This window comes from Podarcis raffonei, chromosome 1 (assembly GCF_027172205.1).
Source record: "Podarcis raffonei isolate rPodRaf1 chromosome 1, rPodRaf1.pri, whole genome shotgun sequence".
NCBI lineage: Eukaryota > Metazoa > Chordata > Lepidosauria > Squamata > Lacertidae > Podarcis > Podarcis raffonei.
The window spans coordinates 60,278,056-60,300,430 of NC_070602.1; the positions used below are offsets into that span (position 1 = coordinate 60,278,056).

Consider the following 22,375-nt stretch of genomic DNA (forward strand, 5'->3'; position numbering starts at 1 on the left):
AATAATATTCCATGCAACATATTGAGGGGAAAACAATAGCAGTACACAAAGAATAAACAAAAACAATACTCCCATGTACTAGCACCATTGATGCCCTTTCGCAAAACCATTCACATCAACCTGCTGTTGTTTTTTAAAATCTGCCCAGCCCACCAAGAAGTCTGGCGTCAAGGCCAGCTGCTGTGATTGGGTCCTCCAGGGATGTTCCAGGGATGTGGGTGGGTTATCCAGGGATGGCCCTCCTCTTTCTTTCACAGGGGGCAGCAGCAAAAGCAGGGCAGCAAGTTGGTTTAAGTTTTACTGACTGGCTGCTCCTCTCCTGCCTCTGATGGGAGGGGGCGTGTTTTACTGACTCTGCTCATTTTAATTGGTCTTAATATAAGTTTGCTTTTGTGGGTTACTCTTGTGAGGAGAGTGACATACCGCATTGGCCTGAATATTAGCCTCTCTCCCCCCCCCCCCATTCTGACCATGAAAAGTTAAAGTGTGGCTTAAATTCGTGACCTTACAAAAATGGGCTTTTACGATATCGTTGCTGAAACAGACATACGGTAAAATGGAACAGGTGTGAGTGCCTGCGGAATTTTAAGGGAGCGGCTTATATTCGGGTATTGTCTCTCCCCCCCCCCGAATTTTAAAGGTGTGGCTTATATTCTGGCCAATACAGTAGTAATAATGGTAGCAGTAGCGATAGCAATAATATAGAAGTCCGTTGTGTACCTTCTACTAAGGGCCACTTGATACGATGTTTCTTTCTCTCCCACATGCTCAATTGTATGCAGAATTGAATATGTAAAAAATTCCCCATTCTGAGTTCTTATCCTTGAACATGGATACCTCATTGTACATCTCAGTATTCAGATCTCTTATGAATATATGAATTAGTACAGAGCACAACAGAGTTCATTTGCTTATTTCCCTCCATTGTGAAAAGTCAGTTTCTCTTTTCATGTATATCTACCCCCTCAATAAAAGCACTGTATCTCTTGCTGTTCAGCAAGGTTGATGGTAAGGTGAGCAAAAATCTTCCTGTTTTCAAATGCTATAGTTGAATTAAAGAAACAGAGTGCAGTTCACCAGCTACTTGATAACTACTTTGCTGCTTTGATCTCCTGTACTGCCTTCTATATGAAAAGATCAAAACACCTTGCAGTTACTAATTAATCTGTAGACCACTACTGAGAGATTTAGTAGAATTATCCAATTTTCAAGGCTACATCCCTTTCTTTGTAACTGTACATTCTTAAAATAATCTCCAAGGCTTTGATATGAAAATTTGTCTGATACAGACAATGGAATTAGAATGGGATGAGAATAGTGTCTTTAGTAAAGGTAAAGGTAAAGGTACCCCTGACCATTAGATCCAGTCGTGACCAGAGCAGCGCATGGAAACACTGTTTACCTTCCTGCCGGAGCAGTACCTATTTATCTACTTGCACTTTGACATGCTTTCGAACTGCTAGGTTGTCAGGAGCAGGGATCGAGCAACGGGAGCTCACCCCATCACGGAGATTCGAGCTGCCGACCTTCTGATCGGCAAGTACTAGGCTCTGTGGTTTAACCCACAGCGCCACCCCCGTCCCTTTAAATGTATCTAAACACACGGAAAATCTATAAATTACATCATGCTTTGCCACAGCTATCATATTAACTTTGACAATAATCTACAGCAATTTCTTATAAGTAAACTTAATTAATGTAAATATTAGTTTCTCGTAGGGAAGCATTTAAGATTAGAATTTAAGCATTTATTAGTCATTATTTCAATGAGCTTCCATTTTTATGAATGGATGAACATCTGTCGTAAATAAGAAAAGTTCACATAATTTGTGTGGTCTTTGACAGCTGCATCAAAGTACAAAATGTGATGCTTTCAAAAATAAATGTGCAGCTCACAAATTACTATTCAGTTGTGCCACCACCCTCCATGTAATTTTGCAATGCTTCTGCTGCTTCCTTTCACCTGCTTTGCTATGTGATTGTTCAGTGTCTTCTGGCCTTGACTGTGTCAGAGGCAAGGGGTGAATAAGCAGCAGAAATGGTGAAAGCTGTGTTATTGCACATTCAGGCCCCATGCTATGGTACTGAAGATGTTGCTCTTGTCTTTTTTCCAGTGCCTTAAAGACCAAGTACTCATTTTGGATTAAGAGAATCAGACAACTACAAGAGAAGTTTTTATAACGCTATCCTGAATTTGACGCATACTACAGTGCCATGGCAGACACATGCATGTCACTGGTTCTCCAATCTTATCCCTTTAAGAATATAAAAAGAGAGTGTGAGAGCTTCACCTGTAGAGAAATTATTTGCACTGTGTTGACAGATGATAGAATTTCTTCAAGTTCCTCTTCATAAAAAGAGAAAAGAGCTTGGGAGGGAAGCAGATGAAGTTTTATATAGAGAGTTACAAGCTTGGTGGATCAGGGGAATGCTGTGGATGTAGTGTATCTTGATCTCAGTAAGGCTTTTGACAAAGTCACCCATGATATTCTTGCAGAGAAGCTAGTAAAACGTGAGCTGGACAAGGTAACTGTTAGGTGGATTTGTAGTTAGTTGACTGACTGAATCTAAAGAGTGCTCACTTAATAGTTCTTCATCATCCGTCCCAACCTGGCCACAGTGATCCATGCGACGGTCATCTCCAGGCTTGACTATTGTAATTCGCTCTATGCGGGGATGCCCTTAAAGCTGACCCAGAAACTCCAGAGGGTGCAGAATGCTGCAGCGAGGCTCCTCACGGGGTCTCTGCAATGGGAGCATATTCACCCAGTGCTTTTCAAACTGCACTGGCTCCCGGTAGAGTACAGGGTCAGATTTAAGATGCTGCTTTTGACCTTTAAAGCCCTTCATGGCCTAGGACCCTCGTACCTACGGGACCGCCTCTCCCGGTATGCCCCACGGAGAGCCTCAAGGTCCATAAATAGCAACACCCTAGTAGTCCCGGGCCCTAAGGAAGTTAGATTGGCTTCAACCAGAGCCAGGGCCTTTTCAACTCTGGCTCCGGCCTGGTGGAACGCTCTGCCTCATGAGACCAGGGCCCTGCAGGATCTGATTTCTTTCCGCAGGGCCTGTAAGACAGAGTTGTTCCGCCTGGCCTTTGGCTTGGAGCCAATTTGATTCCCTCCCTCCCTCTCTTTCCTTTTTCTTTTCCTTTCTCCTCCTGCGATGAGGCTACATTTTAATATTTTAATGTTTCAATATTTTAATGTTGTATTTTAATTTTGTTTTTAAGTTGTAATCATTCAACTTGTTTTTATTATTGCTTGTAAGCCGCTTTGAGCCCGGCCTTGGCTGGGGAGGGCGGGGTATAAATAAAAATTATTATTATTATTATTATTATTATTATTATCCTGGAAAAACGTGACAAGCGGGGTGCTGCAGGGCCATGTCCCTGGCCCATTGTTGTTCAACATCTTTATAAATTACTTGAATGATCTACTCATTCTGTCTGCAGATGACACCAAACTGGGATGGGTAGCTAATGCTGCAGAAGACAGAATCAGGATTTAATATGACCTTAACAGATTGGCTAACTGGACCAAAATTAACAAAATGAATTTCAATAGGGGCAAATGTAAAGTTCTGTTCTTAGACAGCAATAACTAGCTGCATAAATCTAAACTAAGTACATGTGGAAAAGACCTAAAGATCTTAGTAGACTACAAGAGTCAACAGTGTGATGCAGCAGTAAAAAAAGAAGAAGCTATTCTAGACTGCATCAACAGAAGCAGGGTGTCCAGATCAAGGGAAGTAATAGTACCTCTCTATTCTGCCTAGGTCAAACTACACCTGAAGTACTGTGTCCAGTTCTGGGCACCACAATTTAAAAAGCTGGAACATGTGCAGAGGAGGGTGACCAAGAAGGTGATCAAGGGTCTGGAAACCAAGACTTATGGGGAACTGTTGAGGGAGCTGGGTATGTTTAGCATGGAAAAGAGAAGACAGAGATGAGATATGATAGCCATCCAGGGCTGTCACCTGGATGATGGAGCAAGCTTGTTTTCTCCTGTTCTGGAGGATAGGACCCAAACCAGTGGCTTGGGAGATTTTTAAGCAGAGGTTGAATGGCCATCTGTCATGAATGCTTTAGCTGAGATTCCTGTGTTGCAGGAGATTGGGCTAGATGGCCCTTGGGATCCCTTCCAACTCTATGATTCTAAGTTTGGTGCTAGGGTGTCCACTAAAGTGTTCAGGTGAATCAAAAATTGCAGAATGCCTATAGCAGGAGCTTGGCATTAAAGATGTGAAAATAAATACTGTTGTTATCTCAAAATACCCTCTTCCAAGTTTCCTATATCAATAGAGCAATAGTAATACACACTTGGAAGAGATACCATTAGACATCTGCTCCAGTGCTTTACTACGTGCTGAAATTCTTACCTAGAGCATCCTTGGCAGATACATCTCTGGCCTCTCTTTAATAATCTCTAGTGATAAAAGTTCCATAATTTCTCACAGCTGTTTGATCCTTAGTCCATCTGGCACATTGCAAACCTTGTTCCCTCACAGCCAGCCTGTTTGCATGCTGCTGGTGCTCAATTCAGTTGTGCCCTGCTTTTCTCACAATGACAATGGGGAAAAGTTCCATCTTCTTCATGACAAACATTTGATATATACAGTTTTAAACCTGTTCTACTAGCTCCACTTAATCTTCTTTCCCCAAGCTAAGAATGCCTAGTCCATTCATTATTGTCCTTGTATAGCACATATTCCAAAACCTCTGCTGCTATTCTCTGGATCCTCACCATGCTGACAGCATTCACATAATAAATGGATATTCACATTCTAAATCAAAGTCGAAGCGATGTGATGCTCTAAAGGAAGCCTTCCCTTGTCTGAATAGCAAGTCAGTAATAACTATCTGTAGCTTGGAGATACAGTTGTTCTGCAGATGCACTTTGAAATGGTTGTGGCCATTATATGAACATTAGAGTTGATAAGTATGTGGCTTTTGGTAAGGTCTGTCCTCTTCTCATGGTTTCTTTTCAGCAGTGAACTAAGTAATCAGAACTGTACATAGTCAGGGAAAACTGAATAACAGGGGAAATGGGGAACTTAGAAGAGATTCTCTCTGAAACCCATGTTGTAACTTTCTTCCAGATATAAATAAAACCATTGATCTATTCACTATTGTAAATGAAGGCCAGTGTGTTGTGGTGAATAGACTTTTGGGAGATTTGGTCACCACCACATATTGACTTCTATTCCTTCCCTGCTTTACTCTCCCTTCCAAAGTTAATCCTTTTTCGGTTCAGATTGCTTGAAGCCAATAGGAAACATGTCTGCTTACAGCCTGTCTAAGCAAATTGTCAGCTTGCTGGGAAGAGGAAGAGTTAACTTTTGATGGAGCAGGAAGAGAAACCTCCAACTTTCCGCTTGCCTTTCTGTCCTTTCAACTACATTTGCATTCTTTTTTTACATGCCTGTTTATTGATCCTACCATCTCTAATTGCCTCTAATCCCTGTATCTCAAAAGGAGGTAAATCTACTGATTTTTTAGCATCCATCCTCTACAAAAAGGGGGCAGATGCTCTGCAAAAGGACGTATTGAGGGTAATAACTCCAGAAATCTAGGGAGAAATGTATAACAGAGCTAGTATTTAAGCTGCATGCTCCTGTAGAGATAATATTCATATTCATCCCTAGATAGCATTTTTGTTCTACACTATTCTGATTCTATCCTTTTTTTAACTATATAGGGGGTTTTTTCTGTCTAAAATTTGTAGGCTGTCTGCCATGAATCAAAACCTGAAATGGAAGTGGTCCATGTCAGGCTTCTGCATCTAATGTCTCTTCTGCTGTGTTCAGCCATTGTAGTAACCATTCATTAGTTATAACTAGCTTTTCAAATGTCAGATCAGCAAGCTGAAAATTTATTTTCCCTCCCTCCCCTTGCTCACTTTCTCTTGCATTGTTTTCTTGTAGAACGTGATGAATGTGACAGCGGACAGCACAACTGTGATGAGAATGCAATCTGTACTAACACAGTCAGGGGACATAGCTGCACCTGCAAGCCTGGATATGTGGGGAATGGGACCATCTGCCGAGGTGGGTCTGTTTCTCCAACAACTTGATAAAATGAGTATACACTATTAATATTCCTTGACAGTTGCCTAAGTTCAGCCTGCACAAGATGCTGGGCTGTGTTAGGAATTCACTGTCTGATTTATCATCTGGCAACTATTGCATGCACAGACATTATGAGAATTGATTTTTGCATAATTTACTACTCAGGAAAGGTATTCTGAGGCACTTAAAATACCTTTTGGTTTACTGCTCATGAATATGATTATTTACATAGGTTATTAACTCTTTTCATTGTGGTATAAACTGCATTTTTGAACTATACAGTGTAATGGATCCCACAGTTATCTTTTGGGGTAGGTACATGTGGATTTTAAGCTAGAATAACTGTCTTTTAAACAAGATCCATGTGGCTTTTAAACTGTGACCATAATTTTCTTTTATAGTAGAGTAAGCTGCCAAGAACCACTGAATATGTGGAGTGGTAGACAGATATGATTTTTGTTCTTGATGCAGTTTGCTTTATGGTGCATTAATAAACTTGTCTGCATTTCTGAGATACCATTGCTATTGTAGGTTCTGAGTAGACTATAAAATATACATTATTCAACATCAGTTTGTATACAATAACATGGTAGTTTGTGGAGGATTATTAAATAAAGATGAGACTCTTCAAGGGAGATGGCACCACTCACTGATCCAGTAGCTGGGAAATTACTACAATACTCAAAAGTTATTCAATGTGGAATTTATTCTTTTGCTTATTATTATTATTAAGAAAACTGCATCTAAAAAGAACTCTTAGATTGCAGTTCCATACCAACTCACCTTACCCTCCTTACTCAGTGGAAGTTACTTCTGAATAGACATTTATCAGATTGCGCTGGTAAAATACCACAGAGGCAGTCGCTGTTTCCTGGCTTTAAAATCATTGGATGACATGCTGTAAATTACTTGCTTTCATAATGAGTCATTTAGGACAACTGACACAATTAAGATTCCAGGTGGAAAGGTTTACCTAGACGGTTATCAATTGGCTTTATCCCCCCCCCCCAAAAAAAGCAGAAACTTGATTGGGCAGAAATTTTTAGAAATGTACAGGAATTAGTCCATACTCTGTCGAATATGGTCACATTTGAAGACAACATTGATAACCAACCACTCTTGAAATGAAACTAGATTTTGCACAAATGATTACCCCAAAAGTTGTTTTCAAGCATTTACTTGAGTATACAAAAAAAGTGAAACTAAGGGCTGGGGAAGGGACATATGTGCAAGAGTCCCCAATCACATAGCTGGTCATCTGACCTTTGTGCAATTTGCATGAAGGTTTGAAGAGGAGTTTAAAATGCATTTGTCTGAGCACGCTTAGAAACTCTTACTGCAGTTGAAGAACCTGATAAGACAGGGCTTTCACTAATGGGGAAATTTCCTGTTTTACTTATTGTGAGTTCATATAAATTGCCAAACACCATTTTTGTGGTGACCATTTGTGCAAATGGTCCATGCGAAAAGCTGGGCTGGATGAATCCCAAGCCGGAATTAAGATTGCCGGAAGAAATATCAACAACCTCAGATATGCAGATGACACAACCTTGATGGCAGAAAGTGAGGAGGAATTAAAGAACCTTTTAATGAGGGTGAAAGAGGAGAGCGCAAAATATGGTCTGAAGCTCAACATCAAAAAAACGAAGATCATGGCCACTGGGCCCATTACCTCCTGGCAAATAGAAGGGGAAGAAATGGAGGCAGTGAGAGATTTTACTTTCTTGGGCTCCATGATCACTGCAGATGGTGACAGCAGTCACGAAATTAAAAGACGCCTGCTCCTTGGGAGAAAGGCGATGGCAAACCTAGACAGCATCTTAAAAAGCAGAGACATCACCTTGCCAACAAAGGTCCGTATAGTTAAAGCCATGGTTTTCCCAGTAGTGATGTATGGAAGTGAGAGCTGGACCATAAAGAAGGCTGATCGCCGAAGAATTGATGCTTTTGAATTATGGTGCTGGAGGAGACTCTTGAGAGTCCCATGGACTGCAAAAAGATCAAATGCATCCATTCTTAAGGAAATTAGCCCTGAGTGCTCACTGGAAGGACAGATCGTGAAGCTGAGGCTCCAATACTTTGCCCACCTCATGAGAAGAGAAGACTCCCTGGAAAAGACCCTGATGTTGGGAAAGATTGAGGGCACAAGGAGAAGGGGACGACAGAGGACGAGATGGTTGGACAGTGTTCTCGAAGCTACAAACATGAGTCTGACCAAACTGCGGGAGACAGTGGAAGACAGAAGTGCCTGGCGTGCTCTGGTCCATGGGGTCACGAAGAGTCGGACACGACTAAACGACTAACAACAACAACAACAATTTGTGCAAAATCTAGTTTATTTCAAGAGAAGTTACTGTAGATAAGTCTTCAAATGTTACCACATTTGGCGGGTAGACAATTAAGGAAGGTTATGCATTTGTGTGGCACAATCTAAGTCAAAGTATCTACAGTGCTGAGATGGTGGTCTAGACCAGGGGTAGGCAACCTAAGGTCCCGGGGCCAGATCCGGCCCAATCGCCTTCTAAATCCGGCCCACGGACGGTCCAATCAACGTGTTTTTACATGAGTAGAATGTTTCCTTTTGTTTAAAATGCATCTCTGGGTTATTTGTGGGGCATAGGAATCTGTACATTATTTTTTTCAAAATACAGTCCAGCCCACCACATGGTCTGAGGAACGGTGGACTGGCCCACGGCTGAAAAAGGTTGCTGACCCCTGGTCTAGATTGTGTTTTAAATGAAAGAGTTGGACTTGTCTGTGCCATTTGCCCATGGCTGCAATCATTAAAAAGCCATTTTTTCAATGGGTCTCAACCATTGACTGTGGTAGAAGGATTGTAAGATTTAGCCAACTTGACTAGAATGGAAGCTAGCAAGATTGGGGACATTGTGCTACTGTATGTATTTAGACAATATTTAGAGATTATTTCTATGAGAGATAATAGGATTCAGAATTACAAAGATAGTGCATATGCGAAGAAACATTTTACCCACAAAGGTATATTAATGTGCTTTATGGTTTAAATTCAGCATGTACACACCCCTCTCAAATAAGACCTTCATTTTAGGTCATTGCTCTAGGGAACATCTAGACAGAGTTAAGCACTTGCAGCACAGTCCTATTCATGAATACGTGAACATTGCATTGAGGTTAGTGGGACTTACTCTTAAGTAAGTGTGTATAGGATTGCCATCTTCATGTATTTCAGAGGGTAAGCTTTAAGCCAGGGGTTGGCAAACTTTTTCAGCAGGAGGCCAGTCCACTGTCCCTCAGACCTTGTAGGGGGCCAGACTATAATTTGAAAAAATAAATAAATGAACGAATTCCCACAAATAACCCAGAGATGCATTTTAAATAAAAGGACACAGCATTCTATGCAAGAGCACCAGGCAGGCCCCACAAATAACCCAAAGATGCATTTTAAATAAAAAGACACATTCTACTCAGGTAAGCCATCCCCTCCGAATCTCCCCTCCCTTCTCCACAGCACCGGATGAGCCCCGGTGGCTGCTTACCTGTGTCTTGCGAGCGTCAGGGGCTGACGGCGGTGGGACGATGAGTGGCGCATGAAAGGGCTCTGGAGAGGGGCTGGCAGCAACAAAGCCCAAATTGAGCCTGCTTACAATGGCGGTCACTCGAGTGTTAATGCTGCTGCTGTTGGCACCAACAAAGCCCAGCCCCCTTCCTCTTGGCTCTAGGCAGGGCAGGGAGAAGCCAGGAGAAGGGAGGGAGGAGGCACCGCTGAACACGCGCGCTGGCGCAGCCCGAACAATCTGATCCACATGGCGATTCCCAGACCATTCACGGGCTGGATCCAGAAGGCAACCGGGGCCGGATTCGGCCTCTGGGTCTTAGTTTGCCTACCCATGCTTTAAGCACATGCTTAAGTCCATCACTGAAATCAGTTGGACTTTAAGGTGCTCAACATTAGCTGTGTTGTGCCCCTAGGTAGTAGTAACAATGCTGTGATTAAATAAAAAGGATAAAACTGAGAATAAACCTATTCAGAAAACTTGAACAGTAACAAGCCATAATATTTCCCCAGTGAAAAGAACAAATGTACAAAAATATTGTATAGTTTTCCATGAATACTGAACATTAAAGCTTTTCACAACATGATTAAGGAAAAGATTCTGTGAGACGGGACATACGAATTATCAGTAAGGAGACTGTTATAAAACTGTGTTTGAAAAATGAACACAGAATAGACCCAAGGGATATTAAAAAAGTAAAATGCGTTGGGAAAAAAGCACTTTACAATTGCATAGAAAGTAAACGAAATGGGCAAGTTATGCCTGATAGAGATGAAAGGGGCTGATACTTCTTGGCTCCTCTTCTGATATAACTTAATCTTGCCCATGTTGACTTGATGCCTCATCTCTAGCTGAAATGAAGCTTAGGGACATGCAACTACATTTGCTCACACCAATCCCTTCTTACCTTTGCCCTCCATCTCTCTTTTTGTTGTTTCCATCCTGCTGGAGAAATAAAGTAGATGTGATCTGGAATATCCATGATCAGGATCTTCAGATAACATGAGCACAGTTGTACTGAAGAATGTGAAAATGACACAAATATGGGAGGTGACCATTTTCCCCTGAAGCACCTCCATCGGAGATGGGTGGACGAGTAGTGTTTTATTAGTTTCACAGAGAGAGGGGGGAGAAGGAGACATACAAGTACCTTTATGAGATCTGCTGATTACCTCCAGGGGTGTTACCTGTCCAGGTTGCAGTGCGACATCACCGTCCAGCCATGGAGCGAGTGTGCTTCTTTGCTTCATGCTGTGGCACAACACAAAGGGAACCATCACAAATGGCAGCAAGTCAAGACTTATTTCATGAACTCAAAAATATGCTTGCCCTAATAAAAGAGACTGCAAGAATAGACTGTACAAATATAGTACTTTGAACTTTTTCCTGTTCAAGATTTAGCTGTCTTATTTATTGTTAGAAATGAATTATCATCAGTGTCAGGCAGTGACCTTGATGAGTTTTCTTTTCTGATTGTAGCAAGGCTAAATTTAAGTGAGTTTTCTATATTCATTTCCAGAAAGTATTTATTTTATTTATTTATTTACTCAGCTTATTTCTTCTGCTAAAAGTATCTTCAGTTTAGTGACCTTGGATGCTCCTGCTTTCTACTTGTGTCATTCTGAAGCTGTTGGGAACAACAACTGTAGCTGGTGTAAAATTTGTGTGGATTTGTCATCCTTATGAAGATGTTCACTTGAAATGTGCCTGCTTAGCTCATATCTTCTATTGAAACTTGTAATTCCACTTCATGTCATACTGGCTAGGATTTATAGGCTCTTACGATAGAGTTTCAACAATATGACAATAGACAGTATGCTATATCTTTTACAGCAGTTGTCCTACTTTTTTGCTGACCCTGTTTCAGACATCCAAAAGCCACCCAATACTGAAGAGGAGAAATTGCATGACTGCATCACGCAGCATTTTATTCTACTGTGACCAATATATGGTCTGTTCAACCTATGCAGTCATTAGATAGAAACACACCATTTAGCAACACAATTGCAGGCATAAGTCCCTGATCCCCAAAACAAACAGCAATAAATTAACATGCCTTAAAGTCCATGGAAGCTTCCCATTGCACCTTACCTGAATGTGCACATTTTAAAGATTTTTGTGTTAGCATTCTAGTTCCCCATCCATTTGTCTTTGGCCAAGTTCACTACAGTTCCAGAGATAGGGCACTGCTCATGCCTTTTGGACTTGTGCTTGCCCAGTCTTTCATTTATTTTATTTCCAACATGATTTATATAATATAATCATCAAAATGTCTAAGCAGCTTGACCACTCTTACCATTTTTGTATACCTCTGGGAACCAGTGTTTTATGTGATAATGCGCAGAATTATAATGCACATAGAATCATAAAATTGTAGAGTTGGAAGGGACCACAAGGATCATCTAAGTCCAAGCCCCTACAATGCAGGAAGCTTTTATCCAGTGTAGGGCTCATGTGTATCTAACTGCAGGGCAGGCTTATAATGTTAATTATGGCAGGTTTATTCAGGCAGCTTTTTTATTTTTTTATTTTTTATTTGCCCTCATGCTTGGTTTTCCTTGGAGTCAGTGGGCACAAATCAACCCCTCCGACTGTAAGTACCTCTGAGGCAAAGAAGTGGGACTGAACAGCTAGAACTTTCTCAGTCTGTGATGGAGTCCAGTATTTCTTTGCTGACAGTTAGCAGTTCTCAGGCTGAGGGAACAGTTCCAACAGAGGAATTCTATGGATAAGAGAGTAGGGCTGAGCAGCTGGAACTTGCTCAGCCCAGGATGGAGGCAAGTACAGTGGTACCTCTGGTTGCGAACGGGATCCGTTCCGGAGGCCTGTTCGCAACATGAAAAGAGCGCAACCCGCAGTGGTGCGTCTGTACACGCGTGGGTTGCGATTTGGCGCTTGTGTGCATGTGCAAGCGGCGAAACCCAGAAGTAACCCTTTTCAGTACTTCTGGGTCACCGCGGGATGTAACCTGAAAGAACGTAACCTGAAGCAAACGTAACATGAGGCATGACTGTATTGCTAGTTTATGTCCTGCTTAGGGAACTGCATAGTCAGCGTTCATCAGACCAGGCCAGCAAAGCACTGCTGGCAAATCCTCAAAACTTGGTTGGTTTAATTCTGTATTTAATAAGAAAACGTCAGTCCTTATTCATTCATTTAAAGCATTTTACCCCATTCTTTACCTGTAAAGGTTCCTAGAATGGCTTACAGGTCAATAAAAAGCAAGGCAGTTCCTTGAGCTTACGATCTAAAAAAACATGATGCAATAACAATAGAGGAGGGAGGAAGAGGGAAAAATCTCAGGCACTGGTTCTTAAAGTTATAGATTTGCTGTAACAAAAGGCTGGGATACAAAATGCTCATGGAGAGGAGAATCCAAAGCATATGGTCTCTCAGCAGAGCTGATAGAGTGGCTCTGGTTCATAGCATCTCCCTCTCCTATCCTAGCAATGTAATGCTAGGGCAAAGAAAAAACAAAGACAGCTTGTTTCTCAGCAAAGCCGATAGAAGCTGCCTTTTCTGATGGGTGCATTTTAAACCAGACTCTATGTCCTTCCCGGTTTTCCCTCGCCACATCATGTCATCTAATATTATTTATTAATTTGTAAGATTTCTTAAACCCTGACTTTCATTCAAATGATTTTAAAGGTAGCTTACAAAGAAACATGTAGTAATGTGATACCCCCTCCAAATTCATAGACACAATCTAATAGCTCAGGGGTCAGCAAACTTTTTCAGCAGGGGCCTGGTCCACTGTCCCTCAGACCTTGTGGGGGGCCGGATTATATTTTGAAATAAAAAATGAACAAATTCCTATGCCCCACAAATAATCCAGAGATGCATTTTAAATAAAAGGACACATTCTACTCATGTAAAAACACGTTGATTCCCAGACCGTCTGCTGGCCGGATTTAGAAGGCTATTGGGCCAGATCCAGCCCCTGGACCTTAGTTTGCCTACGCATGCAATAGCTCATAGTACATTAGCTGATGGATGGGACCAGAATATGCTTACTTTCAATTCTGAAGTCCTAAAACAAATAGAAGATTGAAGATAGTATTCTTTCTGTTAGGGAGTGGAGATGCAGAGCGTGGGGCCAGGCTGGTCTTTCCTTGCAGTGATGTGGGTCCCCTGTCCAAGGTAGAAGGGTGCTTCCTTTCTGCTCCTGGTTCCAGGGCAACAGGATAGGCATCTGCTGTAGGACAGCATCTACTCTCACCACGTGTAAAACTATGCAATATCTTTATCGTTTACATGATACACAGGTTAAAGCAAAGGTTTAAGGTACAATTTTCATAACTCCAACTCTTCTGCTAAATTGAAGGTTTTGTTTCAAATCCTATAAACATCAGTCTTGGGAATTCACCCGCAGGGATCACAGCCCAGTCCTCAATGTGTACTTTTGGCTTCCTTGCACACTTTTGTGAAATACTACAATGTGGATGCTTTGTTTTCTGTAGACACAACCTTTAGTAGAAGGGTGTTGCAGAGGATACATTTACAATGACAGTGGTCCACTGTAGGCCTTCCTGGGGTCTGTGTGATATTTTTACACCTCAGAGGACTTGGAATTCCACTTCTCTGTGTTTCCCAGAGGGTATTTTGCCTTCCCTGCTCCTTCAGCAAACCATGATCCTCTTTAAAGACTTCTGTCTTGCCTTACATGTGGGGAAGACAATTTGGGTGCCCTGGGTTTCATTCTTCCTTGTACTTCAGCTCACATGTTGGAACAGAAGTTGTTAGTTCTCTTATTACGTAGTGGAACTCAGGTTTATTAGTTCCCATGGTAAACTTTTTAGAGAGGTTTCATTTTTTAATAGTTTTTCTGCTAGGGATAGAGGAGTGTTTCTTGGTTTTTCCAGTCTAGTCTAGAAAGGCTAAGGCGTCTCTTCCCATTGAAAGGTCTTTCAGAGGGAGTAGATAGGCTAAAGACTTGGAATGCTCTCTGAGAAACTCAGGGTGTTTCCTAACTGTTGCTGTTCTGCAGATGGGATTCAGTCACATACCAGCAATAATTGCACAATTAAAGTGGATTTGCCACTTGTGATGGGAAAATGCACTGGAGAGTGTGGGATAACAAGTGCTTGATGTGACGTTGTATAACCTTCCTGCAAAATTCGAACAAATGCTTCGTAAACAGTAAATGTTGTTGAACCTCCCAGAAAACCCTGTGCAAACAAATTGTGATGAGTGTTCTATAAACAAGTCATGGATGCAACTTCAGAGAGGAGGAATTAATGGTAAGAAACTTCCCTTTTTCAGTAGGAGAATAAAAAAAAAGAGTATGGATTAATTGCTGAATTGTAGAACAAGATATATCTTGCTGTTTCCTGGGGATTTTGTTGTCAGACACAAACAGATGGTGTGAACATTTTCATACTGTTAGATGGAAGCCAGAACAGTCAATTAATGCAATTGTAATGTTCTGGAGACAAGATGGGGACAGGTGAGTATTTCCTGCCTTAAAAATCTTACTTATCAAATTGCATTCATAAGTCTCTTTTAGAGCAGAAATGTGGGGATCCTATGCATTTTAGAAACAACACAAATATTATCATTTGATTGATTCTCCCGCCCCCATCCCAGTTGCTTAGGTTGGAAACTGAAGTGGAATCTCATGTTTACAGATTTAGTTATTGGATAACACTTTTGGCTTCAGGTTTGCTTAGATTTAGTTCAATATTTGAAGCAGACTTCAACTGGGATATTTTGGTATCACAGGACTTTTAGTAAAGCTCATTCCTATGGATTCTCATGAATACTTTTGTAGCAATGAGTTTGCAGAGGCAAAAGTCCAATATAAAAATTGAGTGTTAACTTGACAAGTCAAAATTTAATCGTGTGAAAGTCACCCTCCCCCAGTATTATACGATTAAACATTCTCAAATTTCTATGCTCTTGTGAAATATTCAATTAGGAAAGATTTGATTCTTTTGTTCATCCAATACATTCCAGCTTCAATCCAGAACTTTGAAATACTATATAAGTTGGCACATATTTTTAAAATAGCAATAGCCACATTATCCAGTCCAGTGTACATAATATAAAGAGCTACGTACAGTGGTACCTCAGGTTGCATACGCTTCAGGTTACACACTCCTCTAACCCAGAAATAGTACCTTGGGTTAAGAACTTTGCTTCAGGATGAGAACAGAAATTGTGTGGCGGCGGCGTGGCAACAGCGGAAGGCCCCATTAGCTAAAGTGGTGCTTCAGGTTAAGAACAGTTTCAGGTTAAGAACAGACCTCTGGAGCGAATTAAGTACCTAACCAGAGGTACCACTGTACTGCATTTCCATGGGAACAGCCTATTGGTCAAACTTGCAAAACTTGCATTTCTGTTTCACCATGCAATTGCTGTAACAAAAAGGAGGCTCCTTTCATTTTAAAGTTTCAGATGTACATGCATTGTACATGTCGGTGAATGCTTTTTATGGTTATAGAATGTTGCGTTTCATGCTCCTGGAATTTTCGTAGTAAATGTTATATTTATGGCTTATGGTTTGCAGAAATCAATACAAATATCTTATTGCTTAAAGGTAAAGGTACCCCTGCCCGTACGGGCCAGTTGTGTCCGACTCTAGGGTTGTGCACCCATCTCACTTAAGAGGCCGGGGGCCAGCGCTGTCCGGAGACACTTCCGGGTCACGTGGCCAGCGTGACGAAGCTGCTCTGGCGAGCCTGCACCAGCGCAGCACACGAAAATGCCGTTTACCTTCCTGCTATATAAAGCGGTACTTATTTATCTACTTGCACTTAGGAGTGCTTTCGAACTGCTAGGTGGGCAGGAGCTGGGACCGAACGATGGGAGCTCACCCCGCCGCGGGGATTCGAACCGCCGACCATACGATCGGCAAGTCCTAGGCGCTGAGGTTTTACCCACAGCGCCACCCGCGTCCGCATCTTATTGCTTAGTGGGCATTAATTTTTTTTCATTTTCTGACTTTTTATTCCTTGTTTTATTTTTGTATTTATTTAAAATATACCAGATGTCAGGGGCTGTCAATAGGTGATTGCACTCTTCAGCCTTCTTTGGCTTCATCACAGCCAAATGTAAACATGGCCTGTCTGGAAATTGCCTGTCATGGTGACAGGAAGGAAATAGGAGTGCCAGCCCCACCCTTATCACTATACTGGGGAGCTCTGACCCCTGCTTGCTCCACTCAGCAACCCCCACTCCCTGTCACACATTAACCCCCTAGAGTTTCCTCCTACTCGGTGCAACTACTGAACCTCTTTTTCACCTTCCTAACCTTGTTTTTGAAGCCGGCTGTTATAACACATCTATAACTTTAAGAACTGGTGCTGCTCTACTTTGCACCCCCGTTTTCACCTTCACTTCATCTGCATGCCTCCCTCCCCTGCACACAGACCTATCCTTATGGTAACCTCCTGCATCTTTCTCCTCCCACACATTGCAACTATTAAGCATGCAACTATTAAGCATTTTCACCTTCTACCTAATTATGAAGCCACCTCTCATTCCCATTCTTCAGCTTCTTTTGTACCCCTGATTTCATTTTCACCCCATTACCCTGCCTCCTACTCCTCCATGTTTTTCCAACCCCGTTTTCCCCCTCCATTGACACCCCATTTTCTTACCTCCTCCTTCCTCCTTTTTCAACTCTCCTTTGCACACAGACCACTCCATTTCCATGGTTCCTCCAGTCTCCTATTCTTCAGGCCATTTTGCGTGCACACGTTATGGTATGTGTTCTATATGGTAAATAGAATGTTAAGAGCAAGCCTGTCAGTTAGCTTGTTCAATTAGAGTAAATTATATTCAGTTGTTGGATATAGTACAAGCATGGGGGGAGGTGCATGTTACAGAAGTATCAGCTCTAAATTACTACATTGAGTCTTGAGTCTTGGTGTTCATGCTGAAGGCAACATGTGATACCCAGGAATGAAAGACATTGTACGAAGGTACTATGGAATATTTGAGGGCTCTACATCCTTTATCTCTCTCATGTGAGTCATTTGAGGAAAGGGAGTACTTTGAGTACAGCAAGAAGGGAGGGACACTGACACGTTCCCTTTCATTTTCCCCAGTTCCCTCTTCTTGCTTCTCTACAGCACTGCAACTGCCCCTTTAACTCAATCCACTTCCATTTGCTCCCTCCGCAATTACTTCTCTCCAGTTTTCTCCTTCTGGTCACTAGAGACCTAAACTGTCTCTCTCATGCACACACCTTCCTCCCTTATTCCCCCTTCATTCTTCCACATGCCATCCAATTCTGCCTGCCCCTTCCCCAATTCCACCCCCACTAGCAAAAGGACTAAACCAACCACAGAGAGACCCTTCTTCCCCTCACCAATGCATTCCCTTAAGCCTCCCCCCCCCCATCATTTACTACAGACATGAGTCACCTCCTTTTCTTCCTGCCCCCTCCTCTTTCCCTTGCCTTTGGAACAATGGAAAACAGCCAGTGAAAATAGGGTGAAAAAATGAATATTCAAATGAACAGTGAAAGGGGTAAGAAGCAGCCTTATAACTGTGACATGCATTTGCAGGAAGACAAGAAGACTTGCATGATTCCTGTTAGCAAATCCTAGCAAATCCCTGTCTTAGCAAGTTTCCCCCTTGTTGCACTGGTATCCCTGCAGGGATGTCAGAATTTTGAAATGCTTCCTAGATTAAATATATTTTCACTATGTATTGTTTTATGTTGCTGTTGCTTAATGATGGCAAGAAGTGGTCTATTTATCATTGGTGGAGCTATGCCAATAACACTTGTAAATTTTACCTACAACGTTGAAGAAATGCAACAAACCTCTCATGTTCTGTTGCAAATTTGAGAGCTGGAGTTACTCATATTTGGTGCTTAAAACTGAAAATAAAATAATTACACATTAAAAAGGCAAGAGATTTAATGTGAATATTTTATGGACTGTGCCTGAGTTCCAAATTGTGATTTATTTATTTTTAAGAAAGACCTAATTCAAGCCACATATAAAAATGTTGAGTTTCATTGCTAATAAAATATGCTAAAGAATATGACTGCATTTAATTTCAGGACACCTGGCATGTTATAGCCGCCTCGGAATATTACCCAATATACCTATTACATTCTTATCACTTAATATATTTCTCTGACATTTTTACCGCAATAAGCAAAGGCAGTTTTTGAAGATACCTCAGAACTCCTCCCCTTTCAGTTTTCTACATGATTCCTATAAAGACAGGACAAGCAAACGGCATTTTATTCATTTATGATAAAGAATATGTACATTTTTTGCACATTTTTCATGTCTTTATAATGCATTGTACACTGAAATGTTTCCTATGACTCAGTGCTCAAAAGTTTGTTATATTTATTCTTAGAACTTAAAAGTTGTCTGTTCCAATATATAGCACAACCATTATTTAGCTGAGACGTTTAAGCACTTTCCTTCATCCATTTATGTGATTTGTGATGGCTGCACAAGGTGGAGGAAAAACTTCTTATTTAAACAGAATTATGTGCACCTCCCAGCTAGTAGCACAGCAGTTTTTTAAACACACATCTTAAGGTTTGTGGTCATGCCTCATTTGGAAAAGATTTGTTCTGAATGTTTTAATCCATGCTTTTTCAATGCCCCTTTGCCATATTTAATGAGGCTATGGGTATAGACACGTCCCAGAATTAGACAAACCTGGTATGCAAGGAAATGGAAAAGTTCCTGTTGTGTAAAAGTGGTTTCTTTCAGCATGATTTATAAAGTAGAACTAGGAAAGCTTGCAAATATGAATTGATTTTCCCCCATTTTCATTGACTAGTACACTAATAATTTTTCTTCTGTTTGCTGAAATCATTATTTTTTATAATCGGGGTTAGAGGCTGTAAATGTTATGTAATCAGAAAAGTTATTGAAATCCTGCATTACCATCTCTTCATTGCAAGTCCATAGTTCACTAATCAGCTCTATTCAGTCATGTAGATGCTGCTCATTAAACTTTAGTAATTATATGTTTTGGAATGTCTGCCAGTGTTTTTAGTAAGAGATTCTTGTGAATCAAAGGTAATTATGTTGGAGATATCATTTATTTCTCGTTATGATGTGGGAGGGGTGTTCATTTTTTATTTTTTTTGCAGCTGCCATGAAAGAAATCGCAATACTGCTATGTTTATTGCGGATTGGAGCTATTTTACACATATTTGCAAACTGCAGATGTGTATTATTGTACCGTATCTGTTTTATTTCGGTTGAACATTTTGTATAGCCTGTGAACTGATATAGGTCCAGGAAGCCTAATGTACAAATGGATCTGCAGCACACAATCTTTATTTGACTGGGTACCAACATAATCCATATCAGAATCAGGCCAGGGATTATCAGAGCAGGAAGGCTTTAGGGCTGAGGCCTCAGGGCAGGCAAGGAGCATCCTTCTGCGACTGGGAAGAGAATTTTGAGATGCTTTACAGGTTTGGGGATGTAGTTTCCACTGTAGGGTACAATCAGATGATCTGTCAAGGATCAGCCTGTTAGCAACCAGTGCCTGAGGCTTTATTCAAGAAGAAAGATTGTGTAGAGGTATGGACTCAGGCAATTGTTCCCAGTTACTATTCTATTTTAAAGTACATCAGGCTACAAAGAGTGTTAGAAGCTAGGTGTTTCTGTGAAAAACCTTATTAAAGTCTGCAGTATATGAACAGTACCTGTTTAAATGCCCAGTACTGTATAGGACCAGGATACGGACATTTTAAGTGTAGTGAAAATTTCAGGAACATTCCTGCCTGATACACCCACAGCACTGAACACATGATGTCTACAAAATTTTTAAAGCCTTTCTTGTCAGGGTCGATGGACTTTCTGGCTTTGTTCATTGTAGTCTCTCACTTCCAATTGCTTTGAGCAACTGCAACCTGATTGGTTGCTGGTTTATTTAGTAAGGAATAAAATCTAGTAGGGACAAGCTTCTGTTACTGTTGACCTATGTATCCAGGCTATCCATGCACACCTGTATACTGGACTCCTCCCTATTCTTTGAACTTCCTGTCAGCCTTACCTCCCTAATCTGCTTCTCTGCCAATTTATTCCGTTTGAAGCACTGGAATATCATCCATCTGACTGTTTTCCCAGAGTGACATCCTTGACTTGTGCTCCTCAGCTCCTGGGATTCTTAAAAAGAAAAACTGTCATGTTCTTTGGCTTCTGTTACTGTGACTAGTTCTGGGTCATTTGGGCCTGAGTGTCTCCAGCATGGCTTTTAAATCTGAGGTGATGCCAACCCTGAGAAATCCAATGAGATGGTGCTAAAGCTGTTCTCATAATGAGTAGTTTGCAGAATATAGACGGAGAATTGGGGGGGGGCTGTTCTTGAATGTCCTGATATTACCCTTATGTTTTCAGACTTATTAATTTCACTTCTGTAGAGTGATTTGAACTGATACTTTAGTTTGTTAACATTACTGTCACTGTCGTAGAACGCTAGTTATTGAGGAGACTTAAATGGACCTTACCTGTGGTCTTTTTCATCCTCCATTCAGCCTATATATATATTGAGGAAAACGTGGAGACTAAAAACACTATACAATTTCTGTAAGCAGCATAAAGGTTCCGTTAATTTGCCCTGCTACCTTTCATTCATTCATAAATAACATTACAAACAAACAATGTTTCTACAGTAACCCTTGGGATTTGTACTCTGAAAATATATTTGGCTGATGTCCTGGGAAGTGTAGTTTTAGAGAATTACGTTACAGTTCCTAGGATTTTTTGGGGGGGTGTCATGTGCTTTAGTTGTATGGTGTATTATTTATTATTTTGGTTTGCAGGATACTGAAATTTAAAGTGGGTGCTATTTGAACATCATTTACATTTCAACTTCCCTTTCATTCCTCTCTATCTTCTCGGTTGCAACTATCATGTTCCAGGTGTTTTGTTGAAAGGACAGGGCCTATACCATCCCCCATGCACTTTATCAGTACTGCTTCATAGAGCAGTGAGTTAATTGGGTTGTGGTATTAGGATACTGCCTTTCCTGTCCCATAAGATAAAGCAAATTATCTGTATGAATGAATTTATTTTCTGCAGCCTCAGTTATGAGAGCATGCAAAGGTCACTCCTGTCCCCAGTCTCCAGATGACAATAGATAAACTGCTGCTGCTTCATCACCATGGTAGCCTTCATTGCAGCATGATGTGATTCTGAAGGTAAATATGCTTTCCCCCCATGCTAGATGGGAAACAACTTGAGCACTTTCAGTTTATTGATTTTTAAATGCTGTGGCTAACCAAACATTATGTGAACTGTAACTGTTATCCCTAAGGATTTTATACTTTAGTATTCACCACAAAGACAGCATAATGGTTCCCGTTCTACAGAACTCTATTGCTTCAGAGCAGTATTTCTGAATGCTACATTACATTAAGTTAGCAGGTGTGAAATTGACAATTTTATCAATTAACAGTTAGAAGCGAACTCTTTCCCAAACTGCTGATCCTGCAAACTTTGAGGACCAGTTCACAAGCACTCAGGATGCTTTGCAGCCATTTGTAACCATTGAGCATGTCAGTTTTCTGGCTGGAGCCAGTCACCCATGATAGCCATTGCCACACAGAATTAGACTGCTTTCAATGTCTTGCAAAACCATCGTATTAGATGCAGTGTAGTGGCACATTCAGATTTCGCCTCAGCAATAAACTCTTTGCTAGTCTGTCCCTGGCTCTACCCGCCCACATACAGTGGTACCTCGGGTTAAGAACTTAATTTGTTCTGGAGGTCCGTTCTTAACCTGAAACTGTTCTTAACCTGAGGTACGACTTTAGGTAATGTGGCCTCCCGCTGCCA

At 41.2% G+C, this 22,375-nt stretch overlaps 1 protein-coding gene across 5 annotated transcripts in view; it reads left to right on the forward strand.

Annotated features, from left to right (window-relative positions):
• NELL1 (neural EGFL like 1) overlaps nt 1-22,375 on the forward strand; it is a 363,706-nt gene that overhangs the window by 238,725 nt on the left and 102,606 nt on the right. For all 5 annotated transcript variants that reach the window (XM_053389174.1, XM_053389155.1, XM_053389145.1 and 2 more), the window contains one exon: nt 5,926-6,048. In XM_053389174.1, coding sequence (XP_053245149.1) covers nt 5,926-6,048 — 123 coding nt within the window. The remainder of the gene's footprint in view (nt 1-5,925; nt 6,049-22,375) is intronic.